At 46.6% G+C, this 20,276-nt stretch overlaps 1 protein-coding gene across 9 annotated transcripts in view; it reads right to left on the bottom strand.

Annotated features, from left to right (window-relative positions):
• EEIG1 (estrogen-induced osteoclastogenesis regulator 1) overlaps nucleotides 1-20,276 on the bottom strand; it is a 35,662-nt gene that overhangs the window by 11,441 nt on the left and 3,945 nt on the right. For all 9 annotated transcript variants that reach the window (XM_085239612.1, XM_085239613.1, XM_085239616.1 and 6 more), the window contains exons 3-6: nucleotides 4,295-4,415; nucleotides 3,951-3,980; nucleotides 789-905; nucleotides 268-314 (exon numbers count right to left, since the gene is read on the bottom strand). In XM_085239612.1, coding sequence (XP_085095738.1) covers nucleotides 268-314; nucleotides 789-905; nucleotides 3,951-3,980; nucleotides 4,295-4,415 — 315 coding nt within the window. The remainder of the gene's footprint in view (nucleotides 1-267; nucleotides 315-788; nucleotides 906-3,950; nucleotides 3,981-4,294; nucleotides 4,416-20,276) is intronic.

The following is a 20,276-nucleotide window of genomic DNA, read 5'->3' as shown; positions in this document are numbered from 1 at the left end:
AATCCAGGATTCCCCTACCCTACAGTAGATTCTTTCTTTTTATAGCTGGGAAAACAGAGCAGAGAACAAATGAATCAAGAATACAGCCCCATTGTGCTATTCTAGCTGATTCAACAGTCTAGACCACCAGTTTCAAGCTCTTCCCTGTATTTTCTAATCTCAAGGACACCTTTTTCCTCTCCCCTGCAATTTTAGTTTCCAACAGAAAACTAGAAAAGCACATGGTGTTCTCATCTCCCAAAACAAGGTAAGTATTCAGAAACTCACGTTTTGAAGCAGGGGTCCCCTGAGAGCAGGGACATCCCGATGGTGACCTGGAGAGAGGGAACAAAACACGTCATCAGCCATACTGCTCAGAGCTCCTTGCTTCAGGAGGAGGCTAAGGGCTAGGCGTAAAGCTTAGTGAGACCTACTTCCTCTCAAAAGGAGATCAAGCTTCAGGAATTTAGCAAGGTATTCCCTCCCTCCCCAAAGGGCTGGCATCAATATCTGCAGGTTGCAGTGGCTCAGCAGGAGGTAGGCTAGCAACCCTGACCATGCACTTTATCTTTTTCCCTGTTTATGCTTTCTTTGATGACACAGAATGCTACTGAGGCTCAAATGGATGCCAATGTATCAAAGGGTGACTCTGATTATGACAACCTTCCTGAATCAGACTAGCAGCATAAAAGCAAAACCCTATCTTCATATATAGCAGGACCTTCTTTCAGGCCCAGCAATATGCTCTGGTTGGGATCTTTTGGAATTCAATAGTAAGATTTCCACTGTGGCAACGCCAGCTGCTGTACCTTGAGGATGGAGTTGTCCTGTCGTGTGTTCTTAGTGTCGTATCCTTCCAGCAAGCAGCAACGAACGGTGGATCCAGAGCCAGCAAATTCTGCCAGATTTAGATCAGCAAAGCCCAGCTGCCATCAAGAAAAGGGAAAGAGGAGAGAACAAAAAACAGTAAGAAAATCAAATCACTCAATAGAGGAGATGCACAGACTAAAGGAAGACAGCACCTCTGTGAGTGAGGGCAGAAAAACAAGCCAGTGCACACAGATGTGGTTGTAGAGAGCATTTGCACCTGAGAATGGGAAGGGACACATTCCCCATCCCCAGCCAGGTGACTCAGAGGGACATCAGACATCAGCTCTGTGCAAGGAAGGAAACATAGCAGTGATGCTGGCCAGGACAGCGTTAATCAGCCTGTAGCCATTGCATAACCAAGGACATGGATGGCACTAGGTCAACGATGTGGAAAAAACAGAATCACACATACACAAACATAATAAGGTACTCTTTGTATTGGGCCATGCCAGAATGCAGTGGAGCATGTGAACCAGGAGATGAAAGGATATTGTTACAGAGGAAAGTTGACGCTGTCCTGAAATACAAAACAGAGCTTTGCAGCACAGCAAGCTGGAAGTCAAGAGCCATGCAGTGATGCATGAGCTTCATTGCTACAGATGCGGCTGGGAAACTCCTGCACCACAGCTTCCTCATATCTCTAAGATTTAACTAGCAAGTAGCACACTTGACAGTAGGAAGAGAAGAGAGAGTTAGCTGTGAGCTCTCTGAACATTCTTTAGAAAACAGAAAACAAATACGAAAGGTGACAGGAAGTTAAAGATTACAGGTAAATTCAAAGAGGGTATTTGATGTCTCTAGAGTAAAACACAATGAAGAAGAATAGCTTTGCTTATCTGCTCTAACTCCTACTGTAGGAATACAGCGCTTTCCCGAAAGAAAAAGTTACAGCTTCCTTCAAACTCAACAGAAGTCAGTTGTGCCTCACCTAATCTAACCAGAAGTGATGTTGTAACCCACATTTGATCAAACAGTCTCAGCACAGAAAGTCTGCATCACTTCAGCATACAGATCAGCTGCCACAAGAACAAGAAGGTGGAAAAGTAAAAGCTCAGATCTAGCTATTATTCTATACATTAAGTACATTCCTCCTGTCCTGGTGGTGACAACCTGGATGATACAACTCAACTGTGAGCCTCAAACTGTAACTCCATGCTAAGGAAATGTGGCAGTCCCACCTGTGGAAGCTGATGGGAGTTACAGCACAAACCACAGCCACTGCTGTGTGACCTCTGGCTCTCATTGTTCCAAATCAAAAGTTTAAGCTGCAGCCTAAACATGCCTGCACAAGAAGTATGATTCAAGGGATGACAGCAACAAGATTAAGATACCTGCTTTGCTTCCTTCATCTCACTCTGAAAAGGGAACAAGTGCTGATGGCAAAGAAAAAAAAAGGGGTGGGATAGAACAGGAACCTTTCTGCTCCAAAAGAAAGAAGAAAAAAAAAGAAAAAACTCCACTCCCTTCTTAAGGATTCCCTTAGCTCAAGTGTTTCTCTAGCCCTTGCTGTACATCTTTTTCTCCTTATCTTCTTGTGTCAAGGGCTATGTTTCTTGCTGAATATTCAGCAATAAAAAAAAAAACCCAAACCAGTGACTTTCTAATCTTTCAGAGATGAACTGGTGAGGAGAAAGCCACACACTGAGCTGCAATGCATCAGAACTGGAGGACAGAAGAGGTTCTTCTGGTGTGGCTGCATTGTATAACATGGCTCAGGAGCGGCCAAGACCCAGATCCCCATTCCTCCACCAAAAGGCATTAACAGAGTGCCAAGAGCCTCTCAGAGACCAACACCAGAGCAGTGTGGGAGAACTCTCCACCGACCCACAGTGTGTGCTGAGGTCAGACGCTCTCCTCAGGAAGCAGACTCCCAGTATATAGAGGAAGGATCCCTTAGCAAGAGGATGTTTTCAGAAGTAACCTTTCCTAATAGCTTCCTCAGTTTTCCAGCCAGCTGATGGTGTTTCTTCCAGCTTGGGAAAGAGTTTCCGCTTTATCAGTCCTTCCTGTTAGTTTCCACTCTATAACCCCTGACACTGAAGTGACAACAACGTCAAACCAAAAGGTGCACCAGGCTATGGAAACTCTGTCTTGAGCACAAACAGCTTCAGTGCCATTAGCCCTGCTGAAGTGGGAGCAGGTAAACGTGGGCACTTCTCTCCAACTCATCTGCACTCCCTGGACAGGCAGTTCTTCAGGACAGAGGAATAAACACCCCCTCAGTGTGAATGTAGTGGTGGAGAAACTGATGGCCCCAGAGTCCCTGACTTCATTAGCCACAAAAAAGGAACAATACGGATAGCGACGTTATTCTCTGCGACACAGCAGTATTAAGTGTGAGTGCAGCCTTCATCTCAAAGCCTGGTACATCCATGGCCCCAGGAAGGACATCGATTAGAAGAAATTCTTACACAGTTGTGTGTGACCCAAACATCTGTTTATTAGAAACTAGCACCAGTGACTCATTCTCAAACATGGATTCGGGCTCTGTGTGAACTCTGCTTTTAAGCCAACATTGTCTCTTGTTCCAGCACAAAGAGAAGGGGGTGGCATCCAGCCCATTATCTCTCCCACAGCCTGAGCAAGAAAATGGGGAGGATAGGGGTGTAACAGAACATTAAAATAACGTTCACTTCTTGCCTCAGTGTCTCCTGTGCCTTGGGAAGGAAGTGATTTCTGCTGCAGGTTTTTGCCTGTGTTCACAGTACAATGAAGTGCCCACCCCAGCCATAGCTGCTTACTGTGCTTCGGAGAACAGAACTTAGTCTGTATTTCTTCATTAGCAAGACACTGCCAGAAGCCAAAGAGTTCACATCTGACTCAGAACTTCCCCAAAGTTTGAGGACACGCAGAACATCTTCCCAACCCCCCTCCCAAATCCACATCCAGTACAATCTGGATCCTGTCCCCGCCAGTAAGTTTTTTTGGAAAATCACTTAACTCATGTCTAAACTAAGAACCAATGACTGTTTCTCCAGACTGCTTCATGCAGCAGCCATGCTACTTTGACTGTTCAGCCACGGCTTTACAATGGCTGTAAAGCACTAAGAGCACACACCACAGTCAGCACTCTGTCACATTTGCCCTTTCTTTGCTCTTACCTTGGAGTAGGTTTTTCCGCCCTTCAGCTCCTATAATGGGAGACAAAACAAACAGGAAAAGCAGCTATTACATGTGCTAGGGAAACAGGGGGAAAGTCATTACTCAACCCTGGAATTTGCTGTAAGGATTTCACAAACTTCTGTCTCTCAAGTGTACCAACACCCTGCTCTCTGTTAAGTACCCTGGCTGGGAAAAAGGCTCCGTGCAGTTTGTCCTAACCCAAACAATCCTTCCTTCCCACCACAGTCCACCATCACCATTCTCCTTGCTGTCAAAAAAAAGCAGCTGGGAAGCAACACCAAAATAGAGGTGGTACCTGCCAGAAGCAGAAGCTGGTGCTTACCTTACGGACGGATACTCGGCAGATGCAGGGGTCCAGGAGCCCTGTGGCTGGGTTGGCACTCATTTTACACACAAAGGTAAACTTCTTTTTCCAGCGGACACAATTTTCCTGGACTTCTTCTCTGTGAGAACACAAAGAAAAATAAAACACAGTTTTCAAATGAAAATACAGAGCCTTAGTTATTAAGAATCTTTGTTATTGACTGGCAACATTGTCTGCAAAGATCCTCTACCAGGTAACTCAATCCACGCCACCTGAAACTGCACCAAAGAGTGTTACCTTAGCACCAACCAATTTCACCAGCCAATGCAGATCAAATCCATCTAGGTTACAGGGCAGACTAATCATATCTCACCAACATTTGCCTTAAGTTCTCTCCCAAGCTCTTCTCTGTTTCCTGCTTTGCTGGTTTAGTTCATTCACTGTCCAACCCAGACAGAGCCAGCCTCTATAACTGAACTGGGCTGAAGGTCTGTAAGCTTGCCTTTCTATATGTTGTCTTTGAACAGCTTTCTGTGCAGTAAAATAGCACTCTTTCCTGCACAGCTTTTCCTTCCCATCCTGTCTCATAAGCCAGGACTATGTCCATGAGAACACCTGGCCTGATGGAGGACAAAAACACAGGTGGAAACACTCTTGGGTGCATGCAGACAGGACCATGCCAAGCAAATGCAGTATGCTTCACACAAAGGTTGCGGATGTCACTGCAACAAGAACAGTCCCAGCCAGACAGAGCAATCCTCACACAGCTCTCACCATCCTGCCCCAGTCTCTGGGTGAGTTGGGAGGCTGTGACTCAGGCACGCACCAGAGCCACAAGAGGAAGACGAGGAGGAAGAAGAGGCTCTCTGAGCACATGAAACGCTTCAGGTGCAGATTGGCTTTCTGCAAAGATCTCAAAGAAGGCTGAAATTCACCTCCCAAAGAACGTGGGTTCCAAGGAGCAGGAAAGGAGGTGCGGGGAGCCTTCTGCAAGGCCCTGGGCAGTGAGTGATCCTCAGCACCAAGTGATCCCCTTACAGCTCAGGCCTTGGTCTCGAGCCAATTAAGGGGAGGCAGGCACCGCTGAACGCTGTGAGTTAGCAAGTCTGCATAGAACTCTTATCTCCTCTCAGCACAGGACAAAAGGGGCAAGGGCACAAGATAAACTGTTTGCTTTGGCAGTGAGAGAAAAGCTTCCTGCGGTCTGACCCAGGCACAGTGTAGGCTCAAGATATTGGGGGAAAAGGGAAGAAATCAATCCTGGTATTGACTCGACTCCTCCTGAGAAGGAAGGAGCAGAAGTCAGCCCAACAGAACCCTTGCACAACCCTGACACAAAGCCACGGGCTGGAGCTTACAACTTCCAGGTTCCCACCAGTCCCCAGCTACCCTGATAGACTTCAACGTGCTGGCTGGAGCCAAGAGCACAGCCCAGAGGAGGTGTAGGTGATAAACTAAAATCTGTAATCCCCTGTAATGCAGAGGGCTGATCATCCTTCATTAAGAGGTGGGAAAACAGGAGACAGCAGCTCCTTCAAGGCAGCAAACTTAAAACTCCCACCTGGAAATGGAAGCCATTGAAATGTTAGACGTCTAAGTGCTGAAAATACCTTTGGATTTGGGATTTATTCAAGATGAGATCTGGTTCTCATTGCTCTACTCAAGTCATCCCAACTCCTCCAGGCAGGAGAAGATAGATTTCCAGAGGGATAAAAATGGTGTTGCCTATTCATTGAGCCAGCCATAGTAGTTGAGTTAAATTTCGTATCTGAGGTGCCTTGAAGCTGATACAGCGGGAGATACATCAAATGATCTAAAGGAAGGAAAATTCAGGTACTGATGAGAAGAAAAAAGAATTCAACTGAACAGAAAAGTGTTTGTAAACTCAGGTGCTTCAGAAACGCAAGGGATGTGCAAAGGATGCAAGAGACACCGATCATTTCAGCAGCACCGGTTTCCTATCCTTTGAAAAGGAGCCACTGGTTCCTTGACAGCAAGGCCGGTGCTCTCTTTGCTAACAACCAGCGCTTCAAACCAAAGCTCAGAAGGCAGCTTCACACCCGATGGGTTCAGCAGTGCTGCTGCAGGCCCGACTCACCAGCACGGACTGGAGCTTTGGCTGCATGCACAAGTCTTACTTGTGATTCCCTCCTGTATTACAGTGCAGCTATGATGAAGCGTGTGCTGGATGCTGCTAAATCCAACTGATGCTAATTATTTCAAAATGTGGCAAAAAGTACTGATTAGTAATAAAAGAGCTCCTTCATAACTAACCTGCTGTTAGCATAAGAAACACTTTGTCACTTGTGAAGGAGATCTGCTGGCCTTCCAAACCTGCTGTAGACAGCATTCAGCTCAAGTCATTGGCAGAGACACGGTGTGAGGCGGCACTGCAGACAGCCCCCAGCCTGCAAATGTTCAGCAATGACTTCCAACATTTTTTCTGTTAAGAGTGGCTTTTATGGGCGGGGGCTGGGGTTGTATCATTAGACAAGGGAGCAGCATTGTTTCGAGTCACACTGTAAGAAATTAGTTCCACATTTCCAAAAGACAGCGTGTAGTGAAGCAATGGGCTTTGCCCATCCACCTCCCATCAAGTTATCGTAAGGATGGTAATTAGGGAGCACTAAAATAGGAAGAAAGTGGACTCAGATGAGAAGCATTTAGCTTCAGAATATTCTCTGATGTACAATTAGCAACCATCAGACAAATCAAAACAGCGCCCAAAGCACCCACAGAGGTGTTTCCTTCCAGCATAATCACACAGCACCTAAAAGCAAACCCTGAAACTAGCAGCTGAAAACCAAAAGGGCTCAATTTAAAATTTTACTCTGTATTTGAAGCATCAGAAATAGACCAAACCAATGCTGGGTACTAGCTGTCAATTCAGTTGGCCTTCTGAAGTTTTATTTAAATAATAAAAAAACCAACCAACAAAAACTGTCCTATTTTACAGCAAAGCCCTCAGGAGGCCAAATCCCCTCCAGGCTCATCTTTGCCCTCTCCTACCTCAAGACTTATTCAAAGCTATATAATTACTCTCCCAGACCTAAATATACCAGCAGAGAACAAACCAACATGAGCCTACAGCAGCTTTTGGGACAAGCAGTGTCCCAAGGGTAATGCTGTGGGGCATTTGGGCTCCTGGGCCCACGTCAGCCCCGTGCCAAGCAGTGGGACAGCCCTGACCAAGCAGGGTGCAGACCAGGGGTGCTCCATCACAGCACATCTGAGCCTCGCTCACGGCAGTGATGCACAGCTGTAACTCATTGCACTGCATGCTGTTACGTCCCAGTGTAGAACTAAGAGTGCTGGGTGAAAGCCACAACAACGCCTCTTTGGGCCCAGATCTCACACAGCCCCACCGCAGCTCTGAGACAGGCGGAAGAAAGCACTAGGAACAGATTTTATGGACGAGATGTTTACCAACTGTGATTTCAGTGCCACAGAGAGAGCAGCACTGCTGCAGAAAGCCGCATCGCTAACTGCGAGTTAGCTAAATCGAGCACACAAGGAAACGCTCCTAGAAAAGGCCACGTATGAGACCCACGCTACTTCAGACCAACATGAGTCCTGCCCCACCAGACACCACAGCAGAAATTAGAACTTCTATTTACAGCCTCGCAGCAGAGCTGTGCCCAGCTGGGTGCAGTGCCTCCAACACAGCCTGAGGAATTAATTTTGCCTTGCTGAATTGTTTAGAAATGCAGATGCATCACCCTTACTTTACAGCAGTAGTTGTATGTAAGACAGCCAGAAGCATAAAACACAAGAGCTATAGGCTTACTGGGAAGGCAAAGACCACACAAAATAGCTTTTGAAACACCAAACATTTCAGTGGAGCAACGCGTGTCAGTTTGATGTTTCGTACATGGAGCAGATGTGGGAAAACCTCAAGCTAAACAAGACAGCACATAGATAAGCATACACAAAGAGCTTCTTATTCAGATCCCCTCCTCCTCATTAGCACAAAGGCTAGGGCAAGCTCTCCTCTTGCTGCTGCCCAGCCCACACACCCCCAGTCCTGCATCAGATCCCTCAGGCAGAACAAATCCCCTGCCTTGCTCCCAGCAGACAGTGCTCTGCTCCCCTGCCTGGTTCACCTCCTACAGCAGTGTGCCATCACCGATCTCACATCTCCATCTGATAAGGCACAGAAAGACAATGCCATCATCAAGATGCCACCAAGCCTCAGCTTAGACTCATTTAAAGGGCAGCCAGTTGAAAAGAAAATTCTGAAGGGGCTCTGATGTCCCAGCAGTGGGTCTTCTGGGGAAGAGGGTAGCGTGGGCACAAAGACATTCCCACAGTTACTGAGGAAAGTAAAAAATAACTTCTTTCAACAGACTGCATCTGAATGATGATGCCATACATCTCCTCCAGCATTTCTTTCCACGCGTACCTTGGCTCTTCTCTCAGCTGCAGGGACACATTGTTAAGGCTGCCTAATGTATGCCCCAGCACTTTTGAAGGCAGAATTAGAGCAGGATTGCTGACAGTCCCTTAGCTTAGAAGGCCTGGAACAGTCTATGTTACACTCTGGAGAAGGCAGTTTCTATTTTAACCAGGTTATCTAGTGCAAAGCTGCAAGGAAAGAGACACCTCCTGTAAGGCTTAGCACAAACACTTGAAAAACCCATTCTGTACCAGCATTTACACCATCTTATAAACATGGCAAGTCCTGCTACAAACAGAAGGCCTAATCAGTGCCCATCAAGCACAGATAATATAAAGGTAGGTGAAAATACATGCAATAGAAAGCGAGCCTTAGGGCTTAGGACAGAGCACTTCACTGCAGCACAGATGTTATTAAAAAAACCCCTACCTCCGAGGCTTTGCCATCCAGATGCCTTGCAAGGAAAAGGAAAGAACCAGGAGCCAACAGGAAGGAGGACTAGCAGACAGAACGCTGAACACTTGTGTGGGAACCTGCCACGTTCACAAGGACCAGGGGCTGCTGCCTTCCTTCTACCTGCTGCCAGGCCTGTGCGTGCCAAACGCAGGTCGGAAGCACAGCAGCCTGCTGAGTGCCAGGAATTTCAGTTAGAATATCTCGTGCAGGATTGGTGATAGATCATATTCCTTGGGGAACACCATACAGGCTTGTAAAGACAACAATAAAGCAGCTGGAGATGGAATACAACAAAATCCAACAGTTTGACCTGGAGGGGGAGAAGTGCATTATGGAAACTTATTTACATGGAGGGATTTCAGGATTTTTTGACCAAAACGAACAGAAAGGACAGCAAGCAGCTCTCAACAATAAAGTGACTCTGTTGTGACTGGGCTTACATCACTGACCAAAACAACAGCCAACCCAAATAGCTGGATGCCTCCCCTGCTGCAAACAACCCTGTATTCTCCAGCTGACAAGTGGTGGTTGTTGCACGGTCGACATTAGCAGTTATGATGGAAAAATGGCTCAGAGAGAGATGATGCAGACCGTGTTACTAAGAGAACTAAGCAAGTCTTTGTCATTTGAAACAAGTCTTATTTGGATGTTTCACTGCAAGCGTTTCAAACAAGGGTTCAGTAGTGAGGTCATCACATCCACCAAGCGCTCGTAAAATTAACTTCTGAATCCCCAGCAAAGACATTCCAGTGAACTGCGGTAGGGAAGGACCCTACCCACAGTCCCACTGATTGATGGAGCCCTTCATTACACCAGAGGGGAGATGTTTGGGCTCTCTAAATGTCAAACTTGAACACCAACACCTTTAGAATGAATTATTCACACGCCCCAGAGACAAACGCGGGAGAAAACAGAAAAAACAGTAATTGTACAGGAGAGAAAATTGAATGGAAGTGACTTCAGCCACAGCTGAGAAATGAAGGCAAGAGACTCCAAGGCTGTCCCACTGCAGGGGAGGACAGCTTCACACCTGTGAGAGGTAGGCAAGGGAAGAGCCAGAGCAAAAGCGAGCTGAGGAGGGAAGCATGACAAGGTTAATATGAAATCATAATAGGATACGAAGTTCTCCATAAAAATAAGCTGGTATCTACTAGGCAAGTGATTGACTTTTTATGGCTTTAACCTTATTCCCAGAAGAAGCCCATTTCCGAAGACACACAGCTTCTGAACTGCATTACAGCTCCCTCGAAAGCAGTGATCAATCTCAATAAAGATCCATCAGTGTGAGGCAGGGAACAGGAATACCTCCTGGAGATCAGGGGGAGCAGTCAATCACAGGAGAAAACCCTCCAGCATCAGCATTCCTGGTTGTGTATTAACAGCTTCTTTGGAAGGCAGTCAGTTACGCTCAGATTCCATGCACCCAGACCTCTCTTCCTAACACAGAGGATGTAAAAGAGATACTAGTAGAAAAATAGAAGTAATGAAAAAATAGCACAACAGCACAGGTTGCATAACAAAATAAAAATTGTGCCAAATGAGAAGAAAGTCACAGAACAATGAACCTGTAAGACTTAAGCTATAGAACAAGTCTGATGACTTTTGGAAGGGCAAGTAAGGGTGGAGCATGAAGAAGGCAAGAAGAAATATTCTAACAGGCTCAGCTATAGAGCAGCAAAGGATGGATACACGCACAGCACAGCCAGTCTACTTTGAGGTCTTCATATTCTGTTTGTCGTCTTGAAGCAAAGAAGCTGGACATCAGCAAAACAAGGACAAGAAGGGCCTGTAACAGTAAATATCATGCAGCACATCTCTTCTGTTACAGACTGCTGCTGACAGACCAACCCAGAGCAGGACATCCAAGGACTTCTTGCCACATCTCCACAACACAAGTTCTCTCCGGGCCAGGGATGCGTGCCAGGAGCAAACACATCACAAGCAAAGGGCCAAGCTTTAAGTGTAAAGAAAGGAATAACTGGATGGATGACTCAGTTACTGAAATACAAGTCTGTAATAATGTGTGTATCGAACACCGAAAGACGCTTTTGCTTTTTTTGAACTCTGATCATGCACTGAGTCACCACCCCAACTCCTACTTCTATTGTTCTGACAGGCTACACTGGAGCTGGATTAGCCAAGGAAACATCACATGCCACACTGCCAAGCTTTCTTCTTGTAGGCAAATTCACAAGTATTTCAATGACAGAAAAAGCCAGAACGGGTCAGCGATGCAGGTTTCCCTTGGCCTGCCCAGCTCAGCCATGAGCTGTGACACTCACTGACAGCTCAGGTGCTGCACGCTCTGGTCTCTGACGAGCCATCACTGCTCAGTGCTGCAGCAGTCTGGGCTGCTTTGCAGCTCTCATCCAGCATGCTTCGAAGACTGTCTGACCCTGGGCTAAAACATCTTGCAGATCTGAAAAGCGTGCTGTGTGTGAAGCGAGAAGGGAACAGCCCAGCTTGGAACTGCTTCTGAGCTCCCACCTGTGATCCCAGCCAAGTCAGAGGGCTACAGGGGCTGAGCAACCCAAGCTGGAAGCTCCATGGCACTGGGGGACGTTGGCACAGAGGGAGAGGGCTCAGGATCACTAAGTGCACCATGCAGTAAAAACACCAAACTAAGATTAGAAGAAAAAGGAAAGCCTCCTGACCCTCCCAGCACCCATTTGCCCTTTGGACAAATTACAACTGTAATTTCCCTTGTAGTTCTAACGGATGAAGGAACCAAAGCTTCAGAAAAAACCCTGGATTCGTTCTGTACAGATGCTTATAAAGCAAAGGTCGATTAATTCATTGCATCTCAGAGAGAGTTTCAGTAACACTGCAGCTTGGAAAGTCTTTTTGCTTGTGGGAGACTGTAGATATGAAATGAAGATTTACTGATTATCTACTGCTGATATATTTATAAACTTCCTCCATCCCTTAAGTGTTAGCTGTCATTCTGAGACATTCCAGACCTGCCTTTTGCTGCCTAAATTTAAACTCCCAGCAAAGAAAGACAGCAACATAGGACTCAGCAAGGAAAACTGAAAATGTCTTTACTGTGCACAGTACAAGAGATGGCTACAACTCCATGCTCTACTTGCAAACGTGGTGCTCTTTTAAGGAAAAAAAGCTATCTTTCAAAAGAACAGCAGAAAACTCATAAGCACACTAAGATGAAAAAGATCAAGACATGGCTCAACCCAATATTTCAGGGCTCTGCTGGGCAGTAAGTCTGGAAAATGAAGATGCTGAACAGAACGAACACAAGACTAGGAACAAAGTTCCTGATGCAGTGACGTACTGAAATGAACCTCTTGCCTCTAAGGCAGATTTGTGGCATAAAACAAAGCTAGAATAGTTAAGTGACATTTTTGGCTAATATCAGCCCTTTTTCAACCAAGAGTGTTTGCCAACATAGTTGTACTAGGAAAGTCTTTACAGTGTAAATTAACCTGCACAGGAGGCCAAGTTCATTTCTGGAATAATTTCATTAATACCGTGTGATGTAACATCACTGCAACTTGGCTCAAGTATGCCGAAGAGCACTTCAGTAAAGAAGCTGCCTGAAGTCAACCTCAGTGCTAAAAGTAGGATCAGTTACCCAAGAGGTAACACCCTACTGCGCCCAGACATGTTTTTCTGAGTCACTCCTACATGGTGCACATTTAGTGAAAATCAATAGGAGAAATCCCTTTATATATAAAGAGCAGCTTTTTATCCCACCATGAATACAAATGTTTTATGATGGTTTGTTTATAAAGGCATTATTCAGCATTACAAACCAGGTCACTGGTTTTAAGGACAAGGTACAAACGCATTCTCTCTGAACTCACACACCCTCCCATCAATATCAATATTGCTGTTAACCTGCAGAAAGGCCACTCAGTAGAAGAGCTCTGCAAATTACAGAAGGCTGCTGAGCAAAACCTGCTGCAGCCCTGGCTCATCATCCAAGTAGCAACAGGCTGGAATTCTTGATATTGCCTTCCTCCTTCCTACCTCTTCTTCTCACCTTGACCCTGCAGAGTCAGACCACCATCGTGCTGCTTCAGTATGCAAAGCTGGCAGAAAATGACTACCTGCCTTCTGGTTAGATTTTCTGTCGGTTTAACATTGAAGTCATGATGTCAGAGGAGCAACAGAGCCAGCATGACAGGAGAGAAGCAGGGACACGTGCAGAAGGCAGGTCAGCTTTTGTTTCTCTAGATCCACAGCTCCAGATAAAGTGACTCTCAGAAACACCAATACCTGGTGACGTAAGTAGCACCCCGCTGACTGCATCCTAATCAAAGAGAAGTAATTACATAAATTACATCTTGGGTAGGAGCAGAAGGCAGGAAAATGCTTTGCTTTGTGACAGCAGTTTGTGCTGGTTATGCCACTGGGAAGCATTAGAATGGGCTCCTGCTGCCTGGCTGCCAGGAGTGGGGTTGTGAGGATCAGAGCACATTTACCTCCCCTGTGGCTGTCACCATCAGCTGCATTCAGATGCACATCCTTGATTTCCCACTAGAGAGAACAACCATTGGAGATGAGTATGAATCACTTCTGGAGGAAAGACAACATGCAGATTTGTTTTGAAAGAACAGTCACGCTTGGATGGAATGTAGAAAAGCCATTGCTGTAAACCTACATCAGAAACCAACCTAAAGAGGACAGTGCCCAAGCAGAGTATGATCAGCCACCCCAGTACAGAGGCTACAAGGTACTCAGCAAAGCAGGAAGGCAGCAAACATTAAAAAAAAATAGGAAATACACTCCTCCACAGCACAGCATTTCCCTTGTGGCAGTGAGCACTGAGAGCTACTTGAAGACATAAGATGAGCAAGGCTGTACTTGAAAGGAATTCAACATTTATGCAGATGCAATTGCCTGGTGTTACTGAAGTATGAAATAAAACATAACGGGTCCCTGACAGAAGTCGGGAAAAGAGCTTTCCTACAGACAGGTTACTGCATAATCACCTGTAACACGGGCAGGCAGCCTGTCTCTGAAACAGCCCTTACTGCTTACTCTGGAAGCAGGAGCTGGGCTGCCCTGGTACAGCAAATCTACAACTACTGCTTCGTTCCAGAGCAGTGGAGCATTAAGAGACCCGAAAAGATTGCTCGATTATAAATATCCCACATTACCCCCTCACAGGCAGCAACAAATACCTACGTGATAACATGAAGAATGGGAACGAGCAGGAGAAACAAAAAGCACAAAGAAAGAAAAACAGCCAAGCTGGAATCCTCACCCCAGTTCATACAGGTGCAAACAAAAATCCACTGCAAACCCTGTAAGAGACAGCAAAGGTGAGGCTGGATGTGTTAAGTGCAGATAAAGCCTGACAGAGTCAGATTTTGGGGGGGGGGGGGGGGGGAGGGGGATTCAAAGTTTTTTCCAGGCAAGCCTTTTCTTTCCCTCTCCTGGCCATCAATCCTTTCACTTTGATGAGCAGTATCATCCCTTAGAGTCTGGAGACAGGAGTGATTGGACAGAACAACACAGTTAGAACCCCTGGGCAGGAGCCATTCTGGCCTCATTTTGCAGCACTTGCAGACCAATCTACATTTTCTAAGGAAAGGAGCTCCAGATGCTGTGCTGATGATGGTGGGCTTTGTGCTGATCCATCCTGCAAGCAACAGCAGGCACAGGCAGCGAGCCTCTGTTGATCATTAACCCAACAGCCATTAGTGACACACCTTGCAGTCACTGCATACAAAGTTTTATTCTGAAAGCAAAATGGAGGTAACTATCCCAAACTGAAACCCTGAGGCCACATCCCATTTACAGACTTTCCCCTCTGGGCTCCTTGTTCTGCTTTGCCATTGCAAAGCCAGTCTGGAGCACAATGCGTGATAGTTTCTGGAAGAGAAGGGATGTGCCTCGCTTTGGCAAACATCAGCTCTAGGAAGCAGTAATCACCAAAAAGTCTCGTTTCAGCTTTGTGGTTTTATTTCTTTTTTAGTTTTATTTTTTATTTTTGAGAGCACATTTCAGGGTTGGTTACCAACCACACGCAGGGTGCTGGTTTCTGTCGGTCTCTGAAGATGCATTGCTAATTTACACTGCAGCTTTCTAGTCCTTCCAGCACAGCAAATCCACATGCTGTCTTCCTTCCTCCCACGTGAGCAACTCCAGCACTTTCAGGCTCAACAAACAGCATTCATTTCTTATTTAGAATACTTACATGGAAGTATTTTTAGCTCCAGCCCCATCTCCTACAACAGCATGAGACCTACAACAAGGCCTTCCCTCATCAGCAACACACAATAAATGCAGCTGAAGGAAAGACACAATCCTGCTCTTCTGCCATCTCAGCTATTTTCCGTCCGCATGGAAAGCATCCGTTATACAGGCTGTATATGTTCTGGCTTATCTAGAATATCCTGTCTCTTCAACATTTGCCTCCCCCCAATGCTCTGGTCTCCATGCACATCCTCTTCATATTCCTCCTTGCCCCCACAGCTCCATCCCATTTCCTTTATATCTTTTCCTCATCTCAATTTTATCATTTGAATAATGCAGGAGACTCCTACAAAGCACATGAAAACGACATTCATGAAGAGCAGCAAATTCAAATCCCACAGAACAATTCCCTTTGTTGCCCTTCAGATTGAAAACACACCAAGCAACAGGGCTGTTTAGCCAGCAAACACAGGCCCAACTGTTTGGCCAGTGGGAAGTGCCTTTCAAAGCCAGGCACTAAACTGAGATACTGAGTCCCAGTGCGTGGTACCAGAGATCACGACACGGAGGCAGGAGAGGCAGGGATGTGCACCATGCCTCCCAACCAGCACACAAAGGCACCGTGTGGACAACCCGCAAAAACAAAAAGCCTCCCATCCCGCAGGTGGAGCAGCCGGCACAGGGTGGGTAACACAGCCACCTGAAAAAACACTGATCGCCCTCACCGCGTGGATTACTGGTAGGTCACAGGTTGGTACAAAGGAGAAAGGAGATCAAAATATTGATCTGGGACACTCCTAAAGGCTGGTGCTTCATTACGTGAGGAGGAACAGCTAGAAATGAATTCGTGACCCGTCTTGGAGGCAACTGCACCCCCAGCTCTGAGCGGGCAGCTCACAAAGGATGCAGAATACATCCTGTTTGAGAAAGGAGGCCGTGCACAGAGCCACATCCGTCTGTCTCTGCATAGAGCAAGAACTTACAGAGTCAAGCTTGTGCGATGCTGCAGGAGCTCGCTGTGCTATTCCATCATGCTGGCAAGCAAAAGAGGTTTCTGGTCTGAGGGAGAAGCTCTCCCAAAACACCAGCAGGTGTATCTTCCTGCAGTGACACTAAGCATAACTCCATACCTATCTCATTCATCTAGAAACTGGCACCAGAACAACTTGCTACTGGCAACTTATGGCCTATTAGAGTCCTAACAACTGCGCAGTGAGACCACAGGCTCCTGGAGGCATGCATGAATTCCTCAGAAATACAGCTTCAAAGCTCGAGTCAACACTGGTGGCAGCTAAAGAGCACAAAGAACAAACAGCCATTTAGGTTTTCCCCATATATCAGAAACAAATACAGGTCTTAAAAGGGAATTGGGGCACCCTCTCCTCCCTCTTTGTCCTCAGCCAGGGCAGATAGCAGTGCTGTTCTGTAAGCCAGGCAGGCCACAGGGCCCCAGTCTCAAAGCAGAACACACTTCCCAGTGAGTAATTTTTTGAGGCAGGCACTGTTTAAGTCACGCAGACAAGGCTGTTGCTAAGAGTTAGCTGTCAAAGCACTGCCAGCTCAGAGTCAGCTCTACGGGGGAAGTTCAAAAGCAGCCTGTGAGTATGTGAGCACTTACTGATGCTGTGCACACAGCGTACCACTTGGAGTTTTAGGTCAATAAAGCAGCCCCTGCGTAAACAACAGCAGGTAAAACAGGAGTGCCAGCTAGAGCACCTACAGGGACTGCTGTGACCCAGCAGGATACAGCTTCCAGTGCAGGGAAGTTTTAACAGAACTCTGTTCATCTCACACCAGGCTCCAGCTGGTGATCTGCAATGGCTGATGTGAAGCTCCCTGCATTGCAGGGCCCTCCTGCCTGGTCCTGCAGGTGCAGCAGCCTATGAGAGCTCGTGCTGGTGACCAGCCTTACACTGCTCTATCATTTCTGCACTTTTTCTAATACCCCAACTAAGCAGAGGTTAAACCTCAACAGCTGCTGCTGTTCTCACAGCTCTCACCAACATTTTGCCATATTGCTGTAACGAAAACCCCTTTTCTCACCTTTGCTGTGTAGTTTCTCCAGTTTTGTTTCAGCATGCAAGCAGGGCAGGTACTGTGCCTTATTACAGCCTTGGATTAGGCTGTGTTTTACTCCAGAGTGTTTCTAGAGGCTGCATTCAGATACCTCTTCCATTAACACTCCCAGTCCATTCCTGAGGCTGCGAGAGGAGGTTAGCATGTGCAATGCAAAGAAGCTGCTCTGCAGCACTGAAACTTACTCTTTCAGTCCATATATTTGGAATATATTTATACATAGGGAAGACTGGCATTTATAGACATGTGCAACAAGAACACTGTTGAACTGTTTTCACACCACACGCAGCAGAGGACAGAGCCAAGCACACGTTGTACTAACTATGGAAGTGGGAGAGCCATTCAGAGCCACAAAGTTCCTCACTACACCAGGCAATCCCACTTGAGGCAAGATGCAGAGAGCAAACCTCTCTTCTCATTGCAGATAGCTGTCTATCCCTCTTGAAGAGGCTAGCTCTAGAAGAGACAATTTCACTATCTACCCTTTGCTTTAAAGGAGACAGTAGTGAAGATTTAAATCTCAGCTAGTCTGAATCCATCCTTTGATCTCTGATGAGCCAAACCTAACGCTTTTCTAGTCAGAAGGAGACAGATATAATGGCAATTTAGGCAAAGGCAGTGAATTAGTTGACTTTTGACTTGCATCACAGAGATGGTTGCATTTATGAGGTGGTGAAACTTGAATCTCCCCTAAGAAAAGCGTTGGAATCACCTATCAGCTGTTAGCAGGGCAGTGCCTCTCCCCCTCTATTTATGTCCTACAGAAACAAAGTGGCACCTATGATTATGCCTCAATGGCTTTTCATCCCATCACAGGAGGGAAGCAAGCAGCTTTAGATCTGTGCCCACACCAGGATGCAGAAACAGTAACACAGACATTAATCCATGTGGAACTCTGGGTGTGAGCAGCCTCCCCCAGTATCAGTATTTCCTTTGGCATTCTGCATGCAGCTTTCCACACGCACACAGTGCAGGAAGTGGATTTCACTGTTCGTTACAAATTGCAAGAGCAAGAACATTCTTGGTTCAGGCTATGGCACCGAAATGCTTTCAGGCCAGACCACCCCAGTAAGGTCAATTCTTCCCCCACCACCACTGCTCCACTCCAGCCTGCATACAGACAGCTGGTGGGCTGCAGAGAACAAACTCTATTCTCCGGTTGGTGCAGGAGTGCCAAGATCAGAAAACCAGGCTGAAACACTGCACATACTTGAGAAAGCAAGTTCTCTATGGAAATACAGCTGGAGGGGAATGGAACCATGGGTTGGCTTGGTAGGCAGCACTTTTTGCCTTCAGAAGACAAGGTGGAAAGTGGGAAATGCCTGTAATGTCGTTAAGCTCTTGCAAAACAGTCTTCCCGTTAGAGTAAGCCAGGGGTTTTCAGAGAACAATTCCTTCCTTCAAATCCAGAAATACCAGAGCAAAAAAACTGCTGGCAAACTAACAGAACAATGTAGGATGAGGTGTTATGAGTGCGTGGATAACACCTGGCTTTCCACTTCCCTTACATCACACACCAGCTCTACTCTCTGCCAACATGCAGACAGGAGTCATCAGTACAGAGGTAAAGAGCATCTGGCTGCCACTCAGCATTAGCTGACACTGTAGGCGGGGGGGCAGAATGTGAGGGGGGATTTAATCAAGTCTTCTCCAGTAATACCCAAAGATGTAACTGCACGAGCTGCAGCTTTCTGCCCTGTTTGGATGTCCCTGCTTCCAGCTGCATGGAAATGCTTTCTTGCCCAGCAGAGCCGGCACCTGCACAGATCCACAGACCCCAGATGAGGCTGTTATGTCATTTATCCAGGAATAGAGACGCACACAACCTCTGAAAGCTTCAAACTGGTGCAAAACGCAGCAGCCCATCTGCTCTACAAAAACGGTTGCCATGAATACATCCCCACCGCTCCACGCCTGCTATTTTTAAAGCTACTTGGGAGGCAACTGAATTCACTGGTGGTTGTGCTATTTTAGTATCTGGATTAATAATATTCAAGGCATACACTGGTACTGCTCAGTGGGGAAATACAGGATCTGTCTGGCCCACACCTGGCTCAGATGCGCTTTCAGAAGACCAGCTTGTAAAGGAGGGCAATAAACCCAGGGATGACGGATGTTTGTTAAGCAGAGCCCCGTTACTGAAACTGCTCTTATCCTCAGAAGCCCTGCTAGAGCATAAGGAGAAGATTTTACACACAGAGGAGGGGAAAGGAAATTTATAGCTGCAGGTTTAGTCACTAAAATATTCACAGCCTAAAGTGAGGTGTTAACCCAGCAAGCATGGAAAAGGGACACCTGTATGCAAGAAGAAAAAAAAACAACACAACAAAACAAGACACAGATCCTCAAATTAATGTGCTGACAGGACTTGGACCTTTTCCAGAGTGCCCTGAATTCCTAACCATGTTAATTCTTGGTGCACTTCAGGCAGGTTCCCCTCTCAGCGGGGTTGCTTGGCCCCTAACCCACGACAGGAGTTGTAGGGGCTTCTGCTCTCATTTGCCCCTCTGCCCCCGAGGCCCCTCCAGACTCATGCTGGAAGGTGCAGTGTGAGTCTGTAATACATACCTACAACCCAGGCCCCGGTGGACTTGGGACAGGGTCAGATCAACACAGCCACCTGCTTCTGCCCGCAGGTGAGTGTAACCCAGTGCCACTCAGCCAAAAACTGGGAATACCACATCCCCACCCTCACACCACAGTCTCCGGAGAACTTTTACCTTCTCATATCATAAGCCACTTAATTGGGGAAAAAAAAGAAAATCTGAATTAGCATGCCCTATACCTTCCTCTCCCTGCTCCACTTGCAGGGTTACATGGGGCACCTTGGCTACATCAATTCTCTGAAAACACACCGACAGCAAGAGCTACTTTGATCACAGCTGCATACTTTTTCATTGCCACAGACCA

Source organism: Meleagris gallopavo, chromosome 19, assembly GCF_905368555.1.
Source record: "Meleagris gallopavo chromosome 19, MGAL_WU_HG_1.1, whole genome shotgun sequence".
NCBI lineage: Eukaryota > Metazoa > Chordata > Aves > Galliformes > Phasianidae > Meleagris > Meleagris gallopavo.
This window is presented reverse-complemented; position numbering and strand designations above follow the sequence as displayed.